The 24,830-nt window shown below is 38.0% G+C and overlaps 2 protein-coding genes across 2 annotated transcripts; one reads left to right on the top strand and one right to left on the bottom strand.

Moving 5' to 3' along the window:
• Nucleotides 1–397: 397 nt before the first annotated feature.
• LOC136819153 (protein MCM10 homolog) lies at nucleotides 398–23,896 on the bottom strand. The gene is made up of 7 exons (XM_067075359.1): nucleotides 23,786–23,896; nucleotides 10,880–11,140; nucleotides 10,134–10,310; nucleotides 9,144–9,377; nucleotides 7,893–7,980; nucleotides 1,609–1,787; nucleotides 398–552 (listed from the first exon to the last, which is right to left on the bottom strand). Exons 2-7 carry the CDS (start codon nucleotides 11,094–11,096, stop codon nucleotides 398–400), a joined length of 1,050 nt encoding a protein of 349 aa, XP_066931460.1. The 5' UTR covers nucleotides 11,097–11,140; nucleotides 23,786–23,896.
• Nucleotides 11,601–16,542, top strand: LOC136819117 (uncharacterized). Its single transcript, XM_067075286.1, has 2 exons — nucleotides 11,601–12,904; nucleotides 16,071–16,542. Exons 1-2 carry the CDS (start codon nucleotides 11,830–11,832, stop codon nucleotides 16,094–16,096), a joined length of 1,101 nt encoding a protein of 366 aa, XP_066931387.1. The 5' UTR covers nucleotides 11,601–11,829; the 3' UTR covers nucleotides 16,097–16,542.
• Nucleotides 23,897–24,830: the final 934 nt, after the last annotated feature.

Genomic DNA, 24,830 nt, shown 5'->3' with positions numbered 1-24,830 from the left:
GTAAGTCGACACGCAAGTGCTGACCAAATGCAGCCGAAGGTCGGCGAAATTTTGCCGATCTAGACTTGTTTCTAGGTCACTTTATGGTCTGCTGCCGATCATACACGCTCTTTGGTCGGCTCTTAGGTCGGTACTGCCGAATGCTGACCTGAATTTGAGGGCTGGGTCTGGGTATTGGGCTATTCCAGAAAAAATATATACCTCCTATGTTGAGGAGGTCCTTTTTTAAAAAGGCGACCCCCTTGGATTTTTATCTCCCATTTTTTGGACCACCCTGGATTTTCGATCTTGTTATACTGACCACCCTGGATTTTCAACCCGATTTTCCAGACCACCCTGGACGTCATAGCTCCTCAACATAAGGGGTACAGACTATTTCTGGATTAGCCCATTAAAATTACAAACGAACCTTTCTTTTGGTGATGGATGGATTGAGCAATGCAATGACAGCACCGTTCTGTGTTTTCCAATGTTCTTTGTTGACTTCACCGAACAGAAAGAAAGCCATCAACACATTCTCACTACCCATTCCAAGATCGCTCAACTTCCACACTAAAACAAACAAATATCTCTAATTTATGATACATTACCGAATTTGTGTATGTGTATTTTTCCTGTGACAAAGACGGTTAGCTTCTGATTTGACTACATCCTGATTGACTGAGGACGACGTCAAATCAGCACTTTTACCGTTCCCGATTTTGCGGGTCAGAACTGCGGGTTATTCTTAATCGCTTCAGTTACTTTACCGTTCTCAAAAGTGCAAATGCGCATAAACTCGCTATTAATGTTATTTCAATATTGCTATTATCATAACTCTCGCTTATTCGAACTATCCAAACCCCATCAAAGGTGAAACTCTTCCTAGATAATTTGTATATAGTTCGAATCTCTCTGTAATTTGAACAAAATATATTTCCGACCTTGAATCAACAAGAGTCAGTACGTAGTATTTATCAACAGAACTCTCGAGAACTTTTAATAAAGGTTTAATTTGAATAGCGAGTCAAGTCGTAAAGTTAGACGAGAGAGTTAGAGTAGACGTTAATGCGTAAAAAAACTGTGGGAAATAATTTAATACTGTAGGCGTTGGAAGTTATTTTTATGAGCCACTACAACCCGAACAAGTTTTTTTTTTTTGCTTGTTCTTTTTTTTTATTTTTAAAAAGTTAGATGAAATTAATACCATTAATACCTCCTATGAAGTAGGAATTTCAAGTTGGAACGCTTAGCGCTGTCCAGACACTCTTGCTGGTTCTGTGCACGCGAGACACAGATACCATAATGCAGAGTGGTGATACTCGAACTGCGCGAGAGAGCATATAGCTCGTCGAAGGCGCAGAACAGGATGAGTGACACCACACACCACAATGCCTGGCATATCACCCACACTCTTGTATCAGAGTAGTGTACCCAATTCCCCTCGCATGGTATGGGTTGACCCGGGCGAAGGTGTTTTCACTTGCCAAGTGAGCACACAACTACAGTGGGAATCGAACTCGGACCTGAGACAGGAGTAAAGGGCGATGACCACCACACCACTACGCCGTTACATACAGTGGAAACCACTAATAAACTATAGACAAGTACACACAAGAATTTCCTTACCACTGAAATTTTTGCCATTAGATGTTGTTTTCTGAGGCATTTTATCAACCAACACGCCCATTGTCACCCAGTCTCCTTCAATGTCATAATTTTTCATCTTGGATTCGATGTGGGAAATCTTGATCACTCGGCGCCCTTTCATACGTTCGTCTAAGACTGCTGATGAAATCATTGGATTTCTAGAGATATTGAATTTATGAAGATATTAGGCTTAAATTTTATAGATTACGAAATTTACAACTAATTAATTGAGAAAAAGGTTTTGACGCTTTGATACAACTATAAGGAAACTAACTAAAGTTTCGCCTCATTGAAATTAAGTTCTCTCAAAATCAATAGTCATTGGATTTTATTAGTGGTGACAGATAGGAAAAGATTTCAAGCTCTATATTTTAAAATCTAGGAGCCACAGACATCATATTTCTTTACACACTAGATAGGTTAACTGCTAACAGATTTTCAGTACAGTGTCCGTATGGTACTAGTCCGCCATGCTGTTTTCACTAGACTTTCGAACAATCGAATTTCAAAACATTCGAATCCCGTTATTGGCATGACAACCAAAAAATAATACAATGGTGGGCTAGTCAGTTCATAATCTTGACACACTTCCTTTCATATGGTAAGCCTGATTCAGTCGAGTAGTTAGAAATCACTGCTAGTACATCTATATATACTAAAAGTCTAATTCGTATTGAGCTGTGGGGGGGCCATTATGGATTTTTTTTCAAGTTTTTTTTTAGATCGAGCTCCGAGCGGGAAAACAGTACAGTGTTCTTTTTTCGAGGCGGAGTACGTTTCTTTTGAGACACGTCACCGGAAAACATGCCTACGGTTCCTTGCCGATCGGGAAACGTCGCCCGGTTCGGAAGCGTATTTTTGATCGGACCATACTGCTTTCTAACAGTCAAAATAAAGATGACGGCAAAAAAAACAACTGGTTGCTACTGCACATTTGCTCTTTTTCTTTGGGTTTTATGCTTTAATGAGTTGAATTGGATCATGATTTTTGTGTGATTGTTACAAGAAATGGACGATGATGAAGTTTATTGTTAATCTTTCCTGGATTTGATGCTTCGTTTCGTTTGGCATGAGAGATGCAATCTCTTCTATTCTTTTTAAAAACAGGACATTTTATCAACTTTGATCATGCTAGGTATATTTGAAAAATTAAACCGCCTCACTTTGTAGACAGACCGACCGCCTCACTTTGTAGACCGACCGACCTCCTCACTTTGTAGACCGACCGAATCACTTTTTAGACCGGCCGACTCACTTTTTAGACCGGCCGACTCACTTTTTAGACCGGCCGACTCACTTATTAGAGCGGCCGACTCACTTATTAGACCGGCCGACTCACTTTTTAAACCGACCAACTCACTTTATAGACCGACCGACTCACTTTTTAGACCGACCGACTCACTTTTTAGACCGACCGACTCACTTTTTAGACCAACCGACTCACTTTTTAGTTTAGACCAACCGACTCACTTATTAGCCCGGCCGACTCACTTATTAGACCGACCGACTCACTTATTAGACCGACCGACTCACTTTGTAGACCGACCGACTAACTTTTTAGACCGACCGACTCACTTTTTAAACCGACCGACTCACTTTATAGACTGACCGACTCACTTTTTAGAACGACCGACCGACTCACTTTATTTTAGAATCTAAACGTCCAAATTCACAACCAAAAGGTTTTTCACGTTTAAAATGCACGTTTAGATTTAATATTCAAAGATAATCGACCGACATGATACAATAAAACTTTCACTTTTGTCGGTCATAAACTTGACATTTTCTTTCACGTGCGTTTAAAACGTGGAAAAACTTTTGGTTGTGAATTTGGACGTTTTCTTCCCTGTGCGTTTAAAATGTGGAAAACTTTCAATTTTGTCGTAAACTTGACATTTTCTTCCACATGCGTTTAAAACGTGGAAATTTTTGCTGTGAATTGATGTGTTCAACAACACTCTACTCGGCGGGTGCGACGCCGGGTGACGGCTAGTTTTCTGTACTAAACATGTTAGGTAAAGCTAAATCAGATTAAAGAAGACCAAAACCAAAAACCTTTCAAATTTGAATGAATCTAAACGAATATGGAATTGAAAAATTATGTTAATATGGGGAATTCTCGCGGATATTAAATTTCATGGACGAACTCATTACGCACGAGCGAGCGCAGCAAGCGAGTGCGATTCTTTTGGCAAAAGCGCGGGAAAAAAAGCTGATATGCGGGGTGATAAAATCGATTTTTCAGCTTTTTTAGCCTCGTTTCCATTCAGACTTTCGTCGTCGTGTGCAACTGTCTCAACTGTGAACATGGAGAATTGTCAGTTACATCCGACTGTCTGTTGGAAGCATTACGTAATGGATTTTTTCCAAATCTCTTTTTAAATCGAGCTCCGGCGTGAAAAACAGTAGGGTTTTTTTTATACGAGGATAAAGACGTCATTTCTTCGAGAAACGTTGATTGAAAATATAAGTATCCTTCTCGATCAGGAAACGTCGCCCGGTTCGGAAGCGTAGTTGATCGGACCATACTGCTTTCTAAACAGTCAAAACAAAGATGGCGGCAAAAATAAACAATTGGTTGCTACTGTTCTTTCGCTATTTTTCTTTGGTTTTTATGCTTTAATTAGTTGAATTGGATCATGATTTTTGTGTGATTGTTACAAGAAATGGTTGATGATGAGGTTTTCTTATTATTCCTTCCTGGATTTGATGTTTCGTTTGGTTTGGCATGAGAGATTGATGCATCAAACTAATATAAACTTCAATTAATTTTGCCCGTATATTTACACAAATCCTAACAAGGCAGGTGACTGAATATTTGTGGATAAATCTGACCATGCTATATTTGAAAAATTAAATACTTGAAACATCAAAAAAGTTTGAACTCACTTTTTTATGATGGTCAGATGGTAGATAGATGCGGCACCCAAAGAAATGGTTGTGGTTGGATATGAACTGGTTATGCTTTAATGTAAAAATTTAAACCCAGACCAAAATTTACTGATTGATGATTGAATTTAATTTCCCTTGGTATTCTAAAAATGCAACGTGGAAAACTTTTGGTTGTGAATTTGGACATTTTCTTGCACGTGCGTTTAAAACGTGCAAACTTTTATATACTGTGAATAGAATTTGGACATTTTCTTCCACATGTGTTTAAAACGTGGAAAACTTTTGGTTGTGAATTTGGAAATTTTCTTTCACGTGCGTTTAAAACGTGCAAACTTTTGCTGTGAATTTGGACATTTCCTTCCACATGCATTTTAAACGTGGAAAACCTTTGGTTGTGAATTTGGACATTTTTTTCCATGTGCGTTTAAAACGTGGAAATTTTTGCTGTGAATTTGGACATTTTCTTCCACATGCGTTTAAAACGTGGAAATTTTTGCTTTGAATTTGGACATTTTCTTCCCTGTGCGTTTAAAATGTAGAAAACTTTTGTCGTGAACTTGACATTTTCTCCCACATGCATTTAAAAAATGCTGTCAGGCAAAAATGAAAAAATGTAGTTTGTCCGGAATGCAGGTGAAGGAAAAAAGCTTTCATGCGGCCGGCCAGAAAAAAGATTTTTATTTGATTTTTTTTATGACTTTAAAAAGTATATAATAAGATCATTGCAATAGAACTTTAAAGATAACTTTTACTTTTTTACTTTTTGGAAATTTTGGAAATTATGATTGCCAATTATATGACATTTTTTGCTTTTGCAGCATACTTTTGAAAATTATAAAATGCCTTATGCTATGGGAATTTTTTCCTTTCGACGTTCTTTCAGATTATGAAAATGTTTCCCAAATTTTTTTTTCTTCTTTTTTTGCATTACACCTTTTTTATATAAGAACCAGTAAAATTTTGACTGTTCTAATTTTTTTTTTTTTTTTTTGCACTTTGAGCCTCTCTCATGTTCTTATTAATAGGATGTAAGTGAGGTATTTTAGGCATTATACCCAATTTTTATTACTTGGCCCCTAAATTGCTTGAAATTGAGTAGTTTCAGGCTCAGCATTGTTCTTACGTTGTTCCTATTTTTGGCGATTTTGGGCCTCGTTGTTCTTATAAAATTGTTCTTATATTAAAGAAAGTGTATGTTTGAAATTATTTCCCTGTTTTGAAAGTTTTTAACTTTTTGACATGCATTTCTAAAAATATAACTTTTGGATGCTATGTATAATTTTTACCTTCTTTTCAATATTTTATATATTTTACCTTTTCTCCAATATTTTATATATTTTAAACCTCTTTTCCAATATATTATATATGAAAGTATATGCAAAATATTTCATCTATTTTGAAAATATAAATTTTCCTTTGGTTTTCTATTGTAAAATATTCTCAATTTTTGATGAACAAGATCAATTTTTGTAGATATACATTACCCCCTGATTTAAGAAAACGAGAAAAGAAAAAAGGCAGAACGAAATTCCGTTACTTTGCGCCAAGTATCATAAGACATTTTTTATACCAAAAAATCCTTATTATGTTCTTATTTTAGATCGAAATTTTAAGATATCAGGGGGTGGTCAACATCCAGATACCAGACCCATAGCCGGGTGGTGGTGTCTTTTTTCACTTTAAAAGTCTGAAAAGTCAAGTTGGTATTGATGGGGGTAGGTCCCCCTTTTTTTAGAAAAAAAGAGTTATCCTCAGGGGGTGGGTACCCCTTTTTTTAAAGAATATGATTCAGAAAGTTGGTATCCATATCAAAATGACAGTAAAAATAATTCCTAATTTTTGCCCTTATAGCTAGAAAATACCCCGGGTACATATCAGTCTAAACAGGTTTCAATTGGATTTGTTTTAGCTTTTGAGTATAATGACTGTAAATGTAATAAGTATAAATGACTTTGAAGTTTGTTTATTTTGGACTCAAGTTTTATTTTTGATCAAGCCTGAAGCAAAAACATTTTTTCTGTGATAGGATTTGGTAATGAGTGAATCTATTCTGTTCTAAAATTATGTACTAATAATAGCTTCTCCTAGTTTTTGCACATCAATTATATTCATATAATATTGATTCAGATTGATTTTGCTAGCTTCATTGGGTTTGTTTTTATTATATTGTCAGTTTTCAGTTATTTTCTATTTTAGCATAATGAAATTTTTTGTGTTGTGTTGAAGAAAGAGTATTTCAAAAATGAGTTTTTTTGAAGTTTCTCTTAGTACCCTGTTTGTGTGGGAGGGGGTGGGTCCCCTTTAAACAGCTTTAAACTCAAATTTGTCAGATTGGTATTGGTACTAAATTAGGGGGTGCGTCCCATGATATTTTGTCAAATTCAAAAAGTCATGTTGGTATCGATACCAAATTAAGGGGGTGGGTCCCCCCTTTTTCTGAAAATTATGATTTTCAAGCTGGTATCGATACCAAAATAAGGGGGTGGCCCCCCTTTTTCTGAAAATAATGATTTTCAAGTTGGTATCGATACCAATTTTGGGGTGGTGGTGTTAAGTTAGCTCAAAAGGTCAAAAGTCAGGTTTTTGGGCTATGGGTTGGTATTATAAATGTTGACCCCCCTGAAGATATTTGGGTTAAAAAAATTCAGAAAAGCAGTTTGTTTTGAAAATAGAATATCAACTTTCTTTTGGTTCACTAGACTAGCAAGCGTCTGTCTTTCCTTGGACACAAGAACGCGGGGATAGTGCTTATAATAAAGAGTTCTTATAAAAAATAGAAATTGCCGCGGGAGAGTGGATTGGAAAGACATTTGAAATTGTATTCAGTGAACATATAAAAAAAAAAAAGATCCCATTGAAAGTTTAATCAGCAGCAAAATACAACGACTTGGTTTACTAGTCTATTGGTTCACCAGAGTTTGTACATGTTTAAAATGCATTGATAGAAATTTTCCTTGCTCTCGTGACGATCATAAAAATTACCAAAAAAGGTTTATTCACCATGCAAGTATCGCGAAAATAGCCCAAATAATGCCTCGAATTATTTCCCGATCACGCATCACGCAAACGGCTGGGTATAAGTTTTTAAAATTGTACCATAAAATGGCTAACTTTCTCATTCCCGGGAAAAGATATCCGCATCCCATCTCCGGGATCTTTTTGCTTCTAGGCTAGCAATCCTACGGTATAAAATGGTGTAAAAAACCTTTCGCTTGCGAACACGAGATTTATGTATCGTGCGTAACCCCTTTTACAATTGATTTTAAGTTTCCCTTTGGAATTATTTTCGCGAAATTTAATACCGTGGAAATTTATCCCAACAATGTTATGGAGAAGTTTTAACAAAGTATATGCATGAAGTAAAGTAATACCTGATTGAGATACCAACAAATTCGTAGCCACAGCCACTCGACAAATTCTTATCATTTCGTTTCACGTTGTTCGTCTTTGCTGTTGGTTCTGAAAAAAAGTTGGATGAGCATATCCTTATAACTAAATTAAATTTTTCGTTGGAAAAAAAACTATATCTTTTGTTATTCATTAACTCAGTATGAATGAAAATCTCAATAGAAATCACCAGACCACGATTTATAGTATATTCCTTACATTCCAGGCTAAGTGTCTACAGATTTACCGTCTGTCCAGTTTTTAGTCCATCGTGTCGTGTTTTTTTCTATTTTCGTTTAATCTCGAACGTTTCAGTTCCAAAGCATTCGAATACAGTGGTTGTTAACCAAAAATATAAACTACATGGCCAACTATTCAGGTCAAAAGTTGGACATCCTCCATTTATTTTTGTTACAGTTACAGATCAGTGGCACAGACCAACCATAATAATAAGAGCTAGGGCTCGACTCGAATGGCATAAAATTTGTTATCTATGGCAGATCATGAAGGTAATAAAGATACAGATGGAGAGAAAACGTCTCGGTAATGACCTAAATGGTCGTTGAAATCTTTTATAAATCTATTCAAAGCGGCTTTTCTTGGATGTACCAAAAAACATCATTTTATAACTTTATAAGAACAGAAAGAGGCTGGTCTGTTGATTTTGAAAAACTTAATTTCGCGAGAAATCTTAGTTAAAATGCGATTCGAAATAGCTTCAACTGATTTAAGGATAAAAGAATATATTAATTTCATAAGGATATATTTTTGGGCTGGCATTTTGTGAACATTGAGAATCGCATCACATCATCATTGAAAGTTTCTTATCTTAAAATCTTCGCGTCTAAGTGGGCAGCGGTTTTCATACTCCGACAAAATGATCGATACAAGGTTCCTAATCGTAACACGTAATTCTTTTTTAAATCTATCGATGGCTTTATGGGCAGCTTCCCCTAGAAGTTTAGAGTATTGTGCTTATTATGTGAAGTTTTTTTCAATTTTTCATGACAAGGCTATTATATTTCAATATACTTGTTAAAAATGTAATGTCTTTTCATTCATCTTAAATATTCCCACGAGTAAACCCAAACTTAATCATCTTATTCCCAAAGCAACCAAACAGCTGTTTGCTTCCGATGATAAATCAGAATAGAACAAAAGACATTGACTCTCCATCTATCTTTATTACCTTCATGGGCAGATTCAAGGGTTGATATATGTTTTAAAACTAATACCTTTTTCTACAGGTTTTGGTGGAGCTGCTTTCTTCGGGACATGAGCGATTCTCTCTTTCTTTCCATAAAATCCATTATTTTTGGGCGAAGATTCCTTTTCCTTGCTGCTGCTTTCAATTTTGTTTGGTTTTGAAGGTTCTTCATTGTTTTGTTCAACTTTGAAAGGTGTTGATGCGACGATTGGTGATTTGGATTGCTTCTCATCGCAGAAAAAGCAGTCTGAAAATTTCTTTTCTGTATGTAGGTGAAGTTAAGGTATATTTACCATTTAAAATTAATACAGTAGAAAAGGTAATGAAAGTCCATTGGCTTTGAGTGTGCACTGATTTTTTTTTCTTGCCATTTTCCAACAAATGCAAATATAACAAATTATGTATCGTTGAAAAGATAATTCAGAGCACTATAAATTTGAGACAAAATATTCTAACAACTTTGAAAATAGAGATGAAAAATTAAGAAATGCTAGAAACTTCATTTTTGGTAGATGTAAAATTTGAAGCCTCCTGAAGACAATAGCAAAACTGAGCAGACTGAGCAAATTTAAGCTCTGTAAGAGAATCTTACAAGGTTGGTGGTATGCGTTGAACTTTTTCATCTAGATTTAGGGATCTGCTGTTAATCAAAAAAGCTTCATTAGAACCCAGTTGCTTTTGTTTCCGTTTTATTTAAGAAAGTAAGAATGAACGACGCTGGCAACCCAAAAGAACACTTTAGTGTTTTTCTACAAAAAGGACTGTTTTTACCAAAGATTTTAATGATTTCAAGCTAGGGGCTGTAACTGGAGGCTTAAAACATGAAAACAGGATGGCAATTTTGAAGGCAACCAAGTCAGGTCATTCACTGTAGTATTTTTATTGCTTTTAAAGCTGGTCCTGGTAGATTGGATGTTCCTTTATAAGATAAAAATCAGGGCAGAGACTAGAAGATTTAATTAAAAAGCATCCAAGGCATTACGAAATTTAAATAAAAGAAATCGCCAAGATAGGATACTGTGACTGCATAAAGCCTCTTCAACCAATGATGATTTTTCTTCAGCCTCAATTTTGACTTTCAGTTTAGGTTTTTCATTTTCTGGTGAATCACTGAGATCACTTTTGGACTTCTTCTTTTTCTTTGATTTTTGAGATCTCAATAAAGCAAGTTTTGCTTCCAGTGCAGCAATCTCAGCTGAAAAAAGAATAATGCATAAAATCAGTTCAAAAGAATGTCTAGCAATTTTGTCTTTGGTCACCCCATCAAAAGTTTTATATTTTTGAGAAATTTTTCTCAGTACTTTTTTATGTCTGTATACCGGCCAAAATACTCAATCCGTGATATCTCAATCAAAAATTTTGTTTTTTTTTCAAAATAAAAAAAAGACTAATTTTAGGTACATTTTAAAAGATCTTCGGGAGCTTCCACCTCTTAATCCCCATCAGGGCTATACCGTGGACCCTTTGGAGGGGCTTAAGTTAAAGTGCCCCCAAACCTCCAGCTTCATCAATGCACAGCTTCGTTGAACAGATGAAGCATATCAAAAAAACTCGATTTAAATTTACATAAACGGCCCCAGATCAAAATGCTTAGAAAATCCTTTTAATGGTAATATATTATCATTTCAATCAGAATTACCCAAAACACTAATTTACAAGTTGCATTCTAATTCAAATTGAATTTAATATTTTGAAGAGTGTTCATTGAATTTGGGGGGCACAAATTTCAAAAACAAAAAAAATAATAATTAAAAGGAATAGTACCTTGTTTCAGTTCGTCAGTCTCATCTTCACTGCTTTCGTCACTGACATCACTCTTCGCTGCGCTCTTGATATTTGGTTTGGTTATAGTTGGTGGTGGTTCGTCCATCAAGATGTCTAACAGTTCGTCAGCAGAATCATCAGCTTTGTTGATAGTATCTTCTGATGGGAGATTTGAAAGGATTTGGTCCAGATCATCCATATCATCATCAAAATCCATTTTTGCTTTACAGTTTTAGAGTATGTATGATGTAAAATAATCAGCTAACATAAGAACATTGGATTGGAATTGACCAGATGTACACAATTTGCTTGCAGGGGACCCTATGACGTCACTGGATTCCTGAAAAATTTCAAAATACTATATCTTGAGTTTGAAAATGAGTAAAGAGGAACTTGACCCCTCATTTGATCAGAAGTTTTATGGGTAATACAATTAGTAAAGTCGTGGAAAATATTAAAATACTTAAAATACTTCCTAATTAAGCAAAACTTCTTGACTGGCCAAGTTTGGGCCACAAAAACTTTTGAAAGTTTGGGTTATGTTCATCCGATTCACATAACACGAAAGCGAAAGTGAAAGTAAAGGTCGAAATGAATTCTATTTTCGACTTGCATATAATAAATAGAACAGAAAAAATGCTAATTTGTTAAAGATTTGTTAACCACCCTATTTTTTGCCTAAATTTATTGAAGAAATCACAGAAATCACAGAAATGTGGAGTTATTTATAACTTAGATTAATTCCCAGATAATTAAACCACAACATTCTACTTACCTCTCTACTACTCTCAACTTACTATAGGCTAGATGCACATCACTCTTACTTACTATAGCCTAGATGCACATCACACTCTACTTACTATAGCCTAGATGCACATCACAAGTATAGTGTCAGAGAGAAGTGAGCTAGGTACACAAGCTAGAGGAGCCTGGAACCTAGTCCAGCCCACATGGTCTTAGGCTTATTTAAGCTCTGGCCCTCCTTGAGCACAGGTCCCTCAGATTTTCAGATTCAGACTTTTAGTTTAGCAATCCTCACTTTACATTGTACCACCATGAAAATCTGTATTATCATCATTTTTGCCTGCCTAAGCTTATCTTTAAAACTTGGCAGTGCAACACCCAAGAAAAAGAAATCAAAGAAAAGCTCTAACACAATAACGTCGTCAGCAGCAGCATCCACAACTCCTACAACCCAACAACAGACAGAAACATCAACAGCAACCTTCACCCTAGCTCCAGATGGCAATCCAATTCCACAACATAATCCTGCAATCTCTCCCCTCATCAACCTGAACACTTTCGGTAACCTTAGCCAAGGTGGCTACCAATCGTACGATGGTTTCTTACTCAACGATCCAATGATGACAAGACCTAGCGGCTCGATCATCACTGAATCCCCAAATCCAATTTTACCTACCCAAACTCCAAGACCGGCGGCAGAAGACACATCAGCAGTTCCTCTCTCGATGATGCAACAGATCCATGTAAGACCACCCCTCGACGACCCAAGAATTTTCACCACCCCAGCTTCACCTCGTGGCGAGCATCACCACCCATTCGTTTTACAAACCATGTCCAGCCGACAGCAACATCCACGTTTTGCTGCCATCCACCAACCCCCTGTAGCGACCCCAGCACAAGTCACACTACGTCGTCCTGCCACCATGTTGGATCCTCTTCTAACTAGGCCTCCAATAATGACAAGAAGCCAATCACAGGAAAACCATCTAGGCAGCCTGGCGCCATTGATCGCTCAACTTACAAGCCAGTTGAGGGAAACGTCTGAACAACAACAAAGAAGCCTCCGTCATGCCGCCCAATTGGTGTCGTCGTGTCGTCCCTCGAACCCGTCGTCGGGATTGAATGCGAGTTTTCCAGACCCTCGGCTGCCGGTCCATCAGCAAGACACGTCAAATATCCATAATGGCCTTTTCGAAGCTCCTTTGCATGTTCCAGCCGTCCAGCAACAATCGTCATTGCTTCCGCCCGCGCCTGCAAGAGTTATTCAACGAATTCAACGCGGTGAGTTTATTAATCTCAACTCCCTTCTCCCCCAGAACATAAATGATAAGGACAAAAAGTCGCTGAAGGTTCTAATTGATGGGGATAGCCTCAGCCTTGCTCAAGACGATGCCTGGAACGATACCCCGAAGGACTACAAATATAAGGTGATTGACATGCAATCGTGGCTCCTAGCTTGGACTGTGTTTATGCAAATTTTTCTATTTTACCGTCCTCATTTAACTGAGCAACTGATTAGGTACCAGCAATTCATTTCAAACCTGGCTTATACCTACAACTTCGGCGCATGGTACGCATATGATCAGGCATTCAGACACCATGTTGCAAACAATCCATCGGAACGTTGGGACCAGTCAAATGACTTAATTTTTAACCTACACGTCAGGGGCTCCCAAGGAAGGGGTAATTGTTACTTTTGTGGGGGGTCCGACCATCTGGTTTCCAGTTGCCCTAGGCGGGCTTCGGGAAAGCGTTCGTTTGCGCCTCAGCAGTCAGGTAACAGCGCCACAGCGTCCCGTGCTCGCTCCTTCTTGCAGCCTGCCAACTCTGCTTTTTCCACCCTGAGCCAGTCTGCTCCTGCGCCCAGTCAGCCCTTTCTCGCCCCTCAGGGTGGGCAGCGCCAGTCTTCATTCCCACGCCCCCAGAAAGCCCAAGCCGCAGGCAGGAACATCAGGGGAAGTGTGCTTCAGGTACAATCAGGGCCTCTCATGCTCAGGTTGCACCCGCGTCCACAAGTGCCTCGCTTGTGGCATGGACCATCCCATCATCCGATGCCCCCACGTTGCCAGAGGGGGCAACTGAGTCACTTGGGAATCCTTCCTCCCAAGAGCTGGACCTTCTCTCAGAGGCAGCATTCCCTCCCCACGTTGTTGTTTTTTCCCCTATTCTTGTTAAAGCTCTTGATTTTCTACTTTGTGGTTATGACAGTTACATTCACTCTTACCTAGTTTCAGGTTTTCGTAACGGTTTTCATGTTGGTTTTTCTGGCTCTCTTCCAACTAACTCTACAACAAACAACTTTTCAGCATCACTCAATGAGGAAGCTATCTCCACAGCCATTGTCAAGGAACTTAAACGCTCACACACTGCTGGTCCTTTTGCATCCCCTCCCCTTTCCAATTTCAAGTGTTCCCCTCTTGGCGCAGCCCCTAAGAAAGATGGCACTCAACGCATAGTCCTTGACCTCTCATCCCCTCGCGGTTTTTCAGTCAACGACGGTATCCCCGCAGAAGAGTGCTCTGTCCATTACACCTCCTTTGACGATGCTGTGGAGATGGTTAGATTGTTTGGCAAAGATTGCTTTCTCGCCAAGGTTGATCTCAAGCACGCTTTTAGACTTTGCCCTGTCCATCCTAATGACTGGCACTTGCTGGGCTTCAAATGGAGGGGTAAGTATTATTTCGACATGTGTCTTCCATTTGGCATGAGATCTTCACCTTTTATTTTCACTTGCTTCGCTGACGCTTTGCTTTGGATCCTGGTCAATAAGTTTTCTATCCCCAGTATCTGCCACTACCTGGATGATTTTTTATTAGCAGGCCACTCCCTCCAGGACTGCTTACTTAAAAGGGATAAAGTTTTCCTAGCTTTCTCCTTGCTTGGTGTCCCCATTTCGGAGGACAAGCTGGAAGGCCCAGCTCAAGTCCTCACTTTTCTTGGTATCGAAATTGATGTTCAGGCTTCTACTTTGAGACTTCCTTTACCGAAACTTACAGAATTGCGCGGCTTAGTACTTCTTTGGTCCACTCGACGCAAATGCATTAAACGAGAGCTGTTATCATTGATTGGTTCACTTTCCTTTGCTTGTCGTGTTATTAAGCCCGGAAGAATTTTTCTCAGACGTCTTATTGATCTTGCTCACTCTGTTCGCTCTCTGCATCATCACATAGACATCTCGGTCTCAGTTAGGGAGGATCTTGCCATGTGGTCTGTGTTTCTACAGTCTTGGAACGGATGTTCTTTTTTCCAGCAGCCAACTACATCTTCTTTTGCCCTCAATTTATTCACTGATGCTTCTAAGCTGGGCCTTGGAGCCTTCTTCCACAATCAATGGATTTCTGAACCATGGCCAGACGACACGGTAGGTATCAACATCGCTCTCCTCGAGTTGTTTTCTGTCTTCACAGCCATCAGCACATGGTCAAACCAGCTTCAGCACAGGTCCATCTGTGTCTTCACGGACAACGAGGCTATTGTTACAATATGGGCATCAGGTTCCTCTAAGGATGCGGTTATTTCGGCACTTATGCGTTCAATGTTCTTTCTCTGCACTCGTCACAATATTTCCATCTCATTTAAGCATGTTCCAGGTGTTGATAATGTCTATGCAGATCTTCTTTCTCGGTTGCAGGTCGATCATTTCTTGTCAATTTGCCCTTCCGCACATCCGCTTCCATCACCAATCCCACCGGCAGTCTGGCAGTGTTGGAAAGATCTTTGGTCAGCTTCTTAAGACAGTCTGTCGCCCAATCCACATCAGCCACTTATATGACAGGAGTTCGCTCCTACATCAACTTTTGTGGTTCTCTTAGCATCCTTGCTTTTCCAGTACGTGAATCTTCATTGTGTTACTTTGTCACAGCCGAAGCCAACCGAGGCCTGGCGCACGGATCAATCAAGGTTTACGTCTGTGGAGTACTTCACCAAAATACGTTGCTTGGTTTTAGTTCATCAATGTCTTCCTACCCTCTTCTGTTTCACACACTACGTGGTATCCGCCGTGCCCAAGGTAACTCTCGTCGCAGGGCACCAAAGCTTCCAATAACAGTTGAACACATGTTTCGTATCGCCAATCACATCCGGCAGTCAAAAATGCCTACCAGAGACAAATTTATGTACATGGCAGCAGTTCTTACAGCATTCTTTGGACTTCTTCGGGTCTCTGAGTACAACTCTCCATCTACAACTCACTACGACAGCTCACTACATCTAACTAGATCAGACATCTCATTCAACAGACAGGTCAGTATCATGTTCCTGCGCATCAAGGGTAGCAAAACAGATCCTTTTAGAGTTGGACACACCTTGTAGAGTCCCTGCGCTCCTTGACCCAGTCACTGCTATGCTCTCTTACCTGCGTTACCTACCCAATGACCCACTCCCTCTCTTTCGAACTGTCCAAGGACAATTCCTTACACGACGACATATTAGCAATCTACTTTCACAGGCGCTCCCGGGAGTCAACCACATTAGCACCCACAGCTTTAGAATAGGTGGTGCTTCTGCTGCTTTGTCTGCTGGCGCTTCTGATGCTCTTATCAAAATACTCGGTCGATGGTCTAGTGACTGCTACATCCGCTACTTACGAGTCTCTGACAACCTTGTTGCTGACTTCCAAAAACTTATGGCAAAGGTATCCAGTACTACGTCCGTGTGGGACCCTGACATGATCTAAGCTAGTTTTTCTTTAGTTATTTTTTTTTTTTTGGTGTTCATTATGTACAGGGTTTTGGGGATGGCGTTGGGGATGATTTGGGTTACTTCGTAACCGGCTAGTTGTGTGTCAGTCTTACTCATGCCTTGATACATCCCCAATGTTCCCCCAATTCCCTCCTTAGCATTTTGCGTTAGACTTATAACTTATATCTACTTTGAATAGTTCACATGTTGAGTTTCAATACATTTCAACTTTCGGCTAATACTCAATCGTCTCTGTTTACTTACTCTGACCAACCTGGATAGCCTACTTTACCTTTTGATATTATTTCGGACAATCTAGTATTAGCGCTAAAACACTAAGTGTCTCATCATTCACTCAGCTCTCATTTATTTCGGACAATCACTCACAGCTCAAAAACTACGGGTTTCATTATCGCCAGAATTAAACATAACTAAATCAGTTTTTTTAAGTTTGCAAAAAAGCGCCACATAGAAGATCTTTCAAATTCAGTATATGTGAATAGAGCAGTAAAAAATACAACTTTTCTATTTTTCCTTTTTTTTGCAAAAGTTCTAGGAATGAAAATAAAGTGATAATGATAATTAAATACTATCCTAAAGCTAGACTCGATTTGCCTCTCTTTGCTTGAGAAAATGATTGACAGATAAAAGTTTACACCCACGTGGGAGCTCGCAGGGGTCCTGCAACCGTTCTTGGCTCACTCCTCAGACTGCGCTTAAATGGTAGACTTAGCTGTGACAGATCATTTCGATGGAAGTTGTTGGAATGTGTACATGGCTCTTGACAGAAAATCTTTTGTTTTATTGTCAATGATGACAGTGTTGTTACTAATTTTGTTAGATCTGACATATTGATGTTTGTAAGTGCACTTTATAGTTTTGATTCCCATTGAAGAATCATATTCTGGTTTTCATGTTATTAGATGCTGTTTTAGAGATTTAAAGCTAGTTTATGGACACCAAAATATGACTGTGTGCCCTACTGCCAGTTTGCAGAGTGTGGCACGTTTGCTTGAGATCTCAAGTCCACAACTCGAAAAAAGTCGAATGCAGCTGCAAAATTTGAGGACGTTTTTTCACCTCAGGTTTAGAGTCCAGGTATTTTTTCCTCAAGTGCAGTTAATTTTATTAGTAATTTTTTTCCTTTTTGGGCAAATTTCAGAGGTATAGGTGACCTTGTCCGGACCAAAATTCATCAGACGTGCGTTCTTCCAGTGCAGAACTTGGTATTTCCAAATTTTTCCTCAAGCACGGCCTTGCCATACTCTGCAAACTGGCTCTACTGTCAAATTTGACTTCACTGACGTTTGGGACTTTTTTCGCAAAATCAAAATCAAGTAGTTTGAGCCATACTATGGGCTCTGTGCAAAATCTGCTTTGTACTGTGTAATTTGATCATAGCTTGATGGATTTAGGACCACTCACTGTAGTGTTAGTGACATCAAGAAGATTTATGAAAACACAGGCAAAATGTGCACAATTAGTTCATCTGACGTTTCAAAGCAACGTATAAGTTAATCGCCAAGATTAACTAATTGAAGTCTAATCACGATTAGCACACGGCGATCTGTAATCGGATTTACTGGATTAAAAAAATTCCTATTTTTGACCGCAAAGAAAAATTGACGATATTTAACGACAGGATCCTTATTTTATCCGATAAGGAAGATAAAAGCAAATATCGAGTGAAAATTTGAGAACTCTACCTACAGTAGCCCTTACCAATCAGGAATTAATTCGATTCCAAATATGAGGATCTAAGGCGAGATGAAGCAGGATTTTGAGGGATCTAAAATCAAACTTTTCAAAAAAGTTCCTGATTTTGAATAGTTTTTATCATAAAAGATTTTTGTTTTCAAATATGTGCTTTATTGACTCAAAAAATGAGGCTGTTTTAAAAAACAGTAACTGCACTTATTACAAAAATAAACTTTTGGTTTCCCAAACAGTAGCGTTGTGGTGGGTTCACTAAAATTCGGGCAAACTGCTGGGGAGGCAATTTTAGAAGATTTTTTGGTTTTGCCGGCGCCCCCTATGATGAAAAGTAAATATCTTTTTAAAAATGTAACTTGAGCAGCAAAGTGAGCACCAAAATTTTGGGATATGTTCTCTCTTTTTGGCCAAAATTTGCCATACCTAAGGTGCAAAAGGCAAGAGAAGAGCAAACAGCAAAAAACCAGGCGTAGTTAATTGATATAATCGATAATCTTGAGTAATCGATAAATAATCGATATGTAATTGATGGATTAGATATTGATTAACCGATAGAATCGATAGGTAATCGATACTCAAGATTTTTTCAAAGCTCGATTATTTATCGATCAATTTTGTCATCGATTGTTTATCGATTAAATTTAGTATGGATTAAAAATTGATCGGCTATCCATCACAGCTTTCGATCGATTACATAACAATCAAAAATTAATTAATCATTGATCAAATAGTTAATCAATCAACTATCGATTCGTGATCGATTATTTATCAGATTTTAGGGAGTGGTACTTTAATTGGATTAACTTTCGCCTTCGCAAGATTAAATTTCTCTATTTCTCGAATTTTTGCCATTTTCGCGAAATTAAAAGCAACATTTTTCGCTGATCTTGATTGGGATGTACTTTTGAATTGAATCCAATCCATTGGTAGCATAGGGCATAGAAAAGCTACTACACTCATTTTTTTTATAAGCATACCGTAGGTCGGGGAAACTTCGGACAGATTTTCAAGTTTTTTCTTTATTTCTCGAGGAATATGAAAAATAGATCAACCAAACTTACTGTACATAACATTTGTGTTATTGTCTTTCAGAAAACAAACGTTACAAGTAAATCAGCCAGGTCATTATGAAAGAAACACCATCTCAATTTCAGAAAGGTCAACTTCGTAAAATGTTAAACTTCGGAATGATTTGCCGTCACTCCAACGATCTACCATCATGACTGGATGCTGCGCTATTTCAAAACAAAAACATTGAATTTGAAGTGCCATTTGTTGAAAAATACCAAGAGACAAATTCGTGTGAGCCGAGAAATTAACGACATAAAGATACGAATTGCGCTTAATTGGTCATTAATTTTCTGGGCGTGCGATGGAAGTGTGAATAATAAAACTCATCAACCGATCATTAGTTTTTATGGACGCTAAACACATGATGAGAGGGTCTTCCTCAGAGTGAATTGGTGAAACAAACACGTTTTATAAGAACTTTTTCAATTAGACTGTCTCGTTTCCTTATGTTACTATCATATCGTTATATTTCATTAGATATTTTTCTTATTTTCCGCGGGACTTTCGGGACTGCTAAGCTCTGAGTATTATTTTTTTCGGAAGCCCATAAACTTTTCCGACTTTCAAATAAAGTAACAACGGTCTTTTTAAAACACCCCTGTGTCGACTCCCGCTCCACTTGAAAAATTGGGCCGAGATTTCGTACCCGGTGGGGAAACATCTTTTCAATTTAAACCTCATTAGGAAATTGAAAAAAGCACTTCAAAACGACCCCAACAAATTTTGATAAAAATTTCAACCCTATTTTTTTATGTATGTTTTATGGGCTGTGCGTGTGAAACATGGGTGTTATAGAGATCTAAGCGAGAGAGCTAAATGTTCATGTTCTGTTTCAAGTTTTATTTTTCGCAATATGAGAATTTAGTTTTGATTCCTGTATTACATTATACATTCCCGTATTACGTATACATGCACTTTAGTAGTTTCAGTGAAATCGGAATCAAAGCAGCAAAAAGCCATCGCTGTGGACAAATGGGCGTTTTTTATACAAGTCAAGTGAAATTTAATGTTTGCTAAAAATATCGCTTTAAATAACTTAAGTTACTGTTGACTTTCATATTCAACTTGACTATACTAGGAGTCCACTGCTTTTTTCTACACAGCCAGCGGAATAATAAAACCCAGTCTTTGATGAGGTTTCCAATTTATCAAGAGATAGAAAATTGACTTTCTATTCAACAGTAGACTACAATTTTGATTTAGATAATTGTTCGACGATGGACCAGGTGGACGTGAGAGGAAGTTAGCGTGATCAAGATCGTGGTTAAAAGTAACCCAATATACTACACAAGGCTTGCCTATGTCTTAGTAGTGAAAGAAATCGGAACGAAACGCGTACTGTAAATCACGATTTAAATACGAATTAAATGTTTTGTTACCAGTGGGACTACGGGCGGTTCATAAGTTCGTCGATGCAGGTTTTATAGATTAGATTCAAAAGAGATGAAAAGAAATAAATACAAAATACCTACCGAGTAAGTAAGAGCTTCAATGGTCGACTAGAAACATAATATTATTTATAACTCTGCTTCATTACCGCTGTATATGTCTTACCTTACTTTAAATAAGACACCCCTATCTCACAGTGGCCCCGGTAGATATTTTTCCAACAGAGGGGATAAAAATTTCCATTATTATTTTTGCCAAATTTTCCAGTGGGGCTGGAGGATCTGTGACACAGGGGTGTAATAAGCACATACCATTTGACGGGTTTGAAATTTTCGAACTTATCGTCTTTTGATTTGAGTTAAAGGTTAAATGTTACGATTACGAAATTTAGTTTGTTAATACAGCCAAAAATATATCGACTATATACACCCACTTGCACATTTAAGACAATAGAGCAAGTATGTCGGAAGCATACGAAGGAGTGCAACGCTCGTTAAAAGACAATGAATTTACAATTACAAATATCTTCCTCTGATAAGTTCGACATGGTCTAAAACCACCTATAACCCTCCAGTAACATAGTGATAGATACAGAGGTTTCTTGAGTCAAAATGATTTGTAAGCCATCTGAAAGAACCATCGGCTGTCATAGCACCAAAGCGGCTTTTTTGCTAATGATATTTCGAATATCAATATGCAGTATTTTCTTCCACCGGGGACACATTCATTAACATTAGGTCAAAAAAGAAACAGATAAACAGGTTCTATCACAGCCATTCAATACAAAACGTTTAAGCGGAAACACCCTGTATCGACTACCGAGATGATAAAAATGTTTAACCGACTAGCTATCGTTAAGGCGCTGAATGATAATTAACTTAGAAGTAGTTTTCACATCAAAGCACCAATAAATAAATTATCTTTATTTTGGAGAAATCGGCACTTGGATCTGGCGAAATCACTGATTACTTTAGGCGTACAAACGAGCAAAAAGTTTTGCGAGGCCGAAAGAGCGCAAAGTTTACAACAAACTTTCACGAATCGTTAAATTTGAAATTTTTACACAAAGAATGGCTTATTAAAGGGACAAATACTTCTTGAATGAATAGGATTGCAACCTTTGTCTTTTAACTTATGGGGCTAAAAGTGCAATGAATCCGTGTGAATCTTATATTTACTACAGCTTTTTACCGATTTTCTATTTGTCAAAAAATTTTCGTCTGTATAAACTTTCGCGAATGGCCTGAAAGAGAAATTTCAAAGAGATCAAATCTCGCGAAAAGGCCAAAAATTCGCGAAAAGCGCAAAACTTTCTGCTCGCTAAAATTTATACGCCTAAAAGTAGGCCGTAAAAGAAAGAAGAAGATTCTATAGATTACCACAATGTAAAATCAATCTTTGAGACAGGGCTGTATGATGAGACGATATTTTCAGTAACAGTATACATGCATTATATTGTCACGCCACCATGGAAAGAGCATGACAAATGCGTCTTCAAGTGTACCACCGGAGGCTCTTTAATTAGTTACGATAATCTTAGATTTAACTCATTAGAATTTGCACTTACATATTATGTGTGGATCAGATGGTGACTTACAAGCAAGCATTTTCCAAGAATTGTTTGACATATTCTAATGTTCTAATAAAGAAAATCCACCATCATCGACTTCTAATAAAAAAAGGGTTTTCCCTTTACCTTACTTTATACTAATAAAGCACCAAATTATCTGCACGTTTATCATCAATGTCTGATGACGTCAGAACAAAGTTCTTATAATTGCTTCGAAATCACTTTATGTTTCTTTTGGGATTCGTTTAAAGAAGATCTTTCTCGGCTGACGGTAAAGCCATTTTCGCAGCGACTTTCTCGGCGAATTTATGGAGCAACTTTGATGAGTTATTGAAGATTGAGGAATGCATATTTTTAGCCCAAATAACTTTTAACGTGACATTCAATGTCTCCTCCTTTCATCACGTCAATAAAATTATGAGGTCGCTGCCTTAGATATCCAACAAATCTCTTTACAATGGAAGATGGTAAAATATCGTGGTTTTCTTCAATTTCTTCTTCGTTCTTCTTTCGGCGTTCCGTCGCTTGATATGTATCGTCGAGTGTACTTTATTTCCTAACTGTGAAAGAAAAAAGTACGATAAAATGTTAAATCCTCGCGAAGTAATCACTTGTTAAAGATTTTAGTCCGAAGTTTCCTTCATTCCGAAGTTTCCCCGACCTACGGTACGGTAAATTTCGGCTGAAGCATTCTCAAACCCTCTGAAAGGCTGAACAAAAAAAAGTTAAAAGAAAAACAAAGTTACCGTTTTATTTAGAGAAGGGGTGTTATTGAATGGTTTGCCTTTGTGGAGGGACATTCTTAATTCAAAAGCGGGCGTTTATTCAAAGTAATACGATCGGAATGAGATTTGGCGAATTCCAGAAATTTTCTTTACTTCATTAAATACCTTATCTTGGCCCTTTTTACGCCGGACCTTATTATTGTTATTTTTGGGCTCGTTGGTGGAATAAGGGCCAGCGTCAAAAGGCCCGGTAATGTAGTCAATAGTCGGTCACGATCGATATATAATCGATAACGATACGTGATTGAAGATAAGTAAATAATTGATAAGTAATCAATACATGAACGATAAGTAATCGATGATTGTTAACAATTGATACATGATTGATAAGTAATCGATAGCTTGGAAATAATCGATCGCTGATCGATACTCAAGATTTTTTGAAGGTCTGATTACCAGTGCGTCACAAACAGCGATATTTCGATCGCACGGAAGCGCTTCAAAACACCATACCTCAATCTTGCGTAGGCTTAGTGGTCAAGAGTAACCCCAAATACGAGACATTTGCATGACCGAAAAAAAATCATCATCATCAATTTTGTTAATTGTCAGAATCGTTTACTCACTGGAAATGGGCCATTCCAGAAAAAAAAAATTACCCCCTAATGGATGACATCAATTTTTGAAATAAATTTTGGCACGGAATTCCAGGCAAACTTTAAAGAGAAAGTATTGGAATTCCATGAATTTTACTTAATTTTGCATTAAAGTATTGCTGCTGCTTGGAATTCCATGATTTTTTTAGGTTACAGTAACGGAATTCCACGGTTTTGATAGGTATTTTGTAAATTTGTTACGGAAATTCTGGACTTTCTTGAAAGCAATTTGCTACGGAAATTCCATGTCGTCCATTGGGGGGTAACGAATAAAAACTGGTTTCGAAAAGTAATCAGAGAAAAATCTCCGTTGGGGGGGGGGGGGCATTTGCCAAATGATTACGATGAATTTACTTACTTAGCCTTCCTTTGAATATGAGTGAGTCCAAGAGTATTGTCAATTGTACAGATACTATTTGGCAGCAGCTTACTTACTGGCTTAGACTTGCTTTGCTTTGAAGTTGAAAGACGAAACACGAAAGTTTGATGAATTTTCTGTTTATTTGGTTTCGTTTTCTGCTGAGGGTAGAATAGCTTTACACTGGACAAAGGAGATACTATTTTTGACTTAGACAATCCAAGATATCGGAAAGTTACCTCCATAATGTTACGAAAATCGAGATTCTGTTGTTTAGCATTTTTTTGCGCGCGAAAATGAATATAGGACTAACCGATGTTTCATTGATCCGCTAAAGTTTGCCCGGACTAAGATTGCACTTATCTGGTACTCGATGTAGAAATTTTCTTCCGACACGCTAAAGCTCTGAAGGTCGGGAAAATTTTAACATCTGGAACCTTTGGGTTACCATTTTTCCTTTTTCTATAAGGTTTCTTAGGCAGCAGATATTTTCATGCTAAATTCAGTCAGGTGCAACCGATAGTCAAGCAAAAAGTGTAAGGACAGCTAGACACGACTGTGATGCGGTACATCAAACGATGACTATAGGTCTCCGATGGTGATATTGGCCCGCTCCTTCAGAGCTTTAGCGTGGGCGGCCGCCAATACACCATCGGAATATCAGATAAAGATTGTACTGACTTTTCCTCCGGTGCGGGATTACCGGCTGAGGATGATTGGAAAGGTTCTTCCTAAAGCTCCAGAACTCTCATATTCCTATCCTTTATCTGGCTCTCAGATGCAGAAATTCTCATCCAACACGATCTCTCAAGGTCCGGGAAAGTTTTCAACATCTAGAAGGTTTTCAGGTTACACTTACAGAATTTTGCGAAACTGCGTCAAGTCAAGGTCAAGAATTTGCAACGGGAAAGGCCTGGACACCCCAACCCTCGTTTTCGGGGATTGACGAATCCAATCGAAATATTCTCAGTTTTACTTCACAAGCGTAGTTGAGCCAGACTGTGGATACGATGCATCGGGGCAACTTTCATTCCTCTACCGATAA

The sequence above is a fragment of the Clytia hemisphaerica genome, unplaced genomic scaffold (genome assembly GCF_902728285.1).
Source record: "Clytia hemisphaerica strain Z4C2 unplaced genomic scaffold, Clytia hemisphaerica genome assembly, whole genome shotgun sequence".
NCBI lineage: Eukaryota > Metazoa > Cnidaria > Hydrozoa > Leptothecata > Clytiidae > Clytia > Clytia hemisphaerica.
This window is presented reverse-complemented; position numbering and strand designations above follow the sequence as displayed.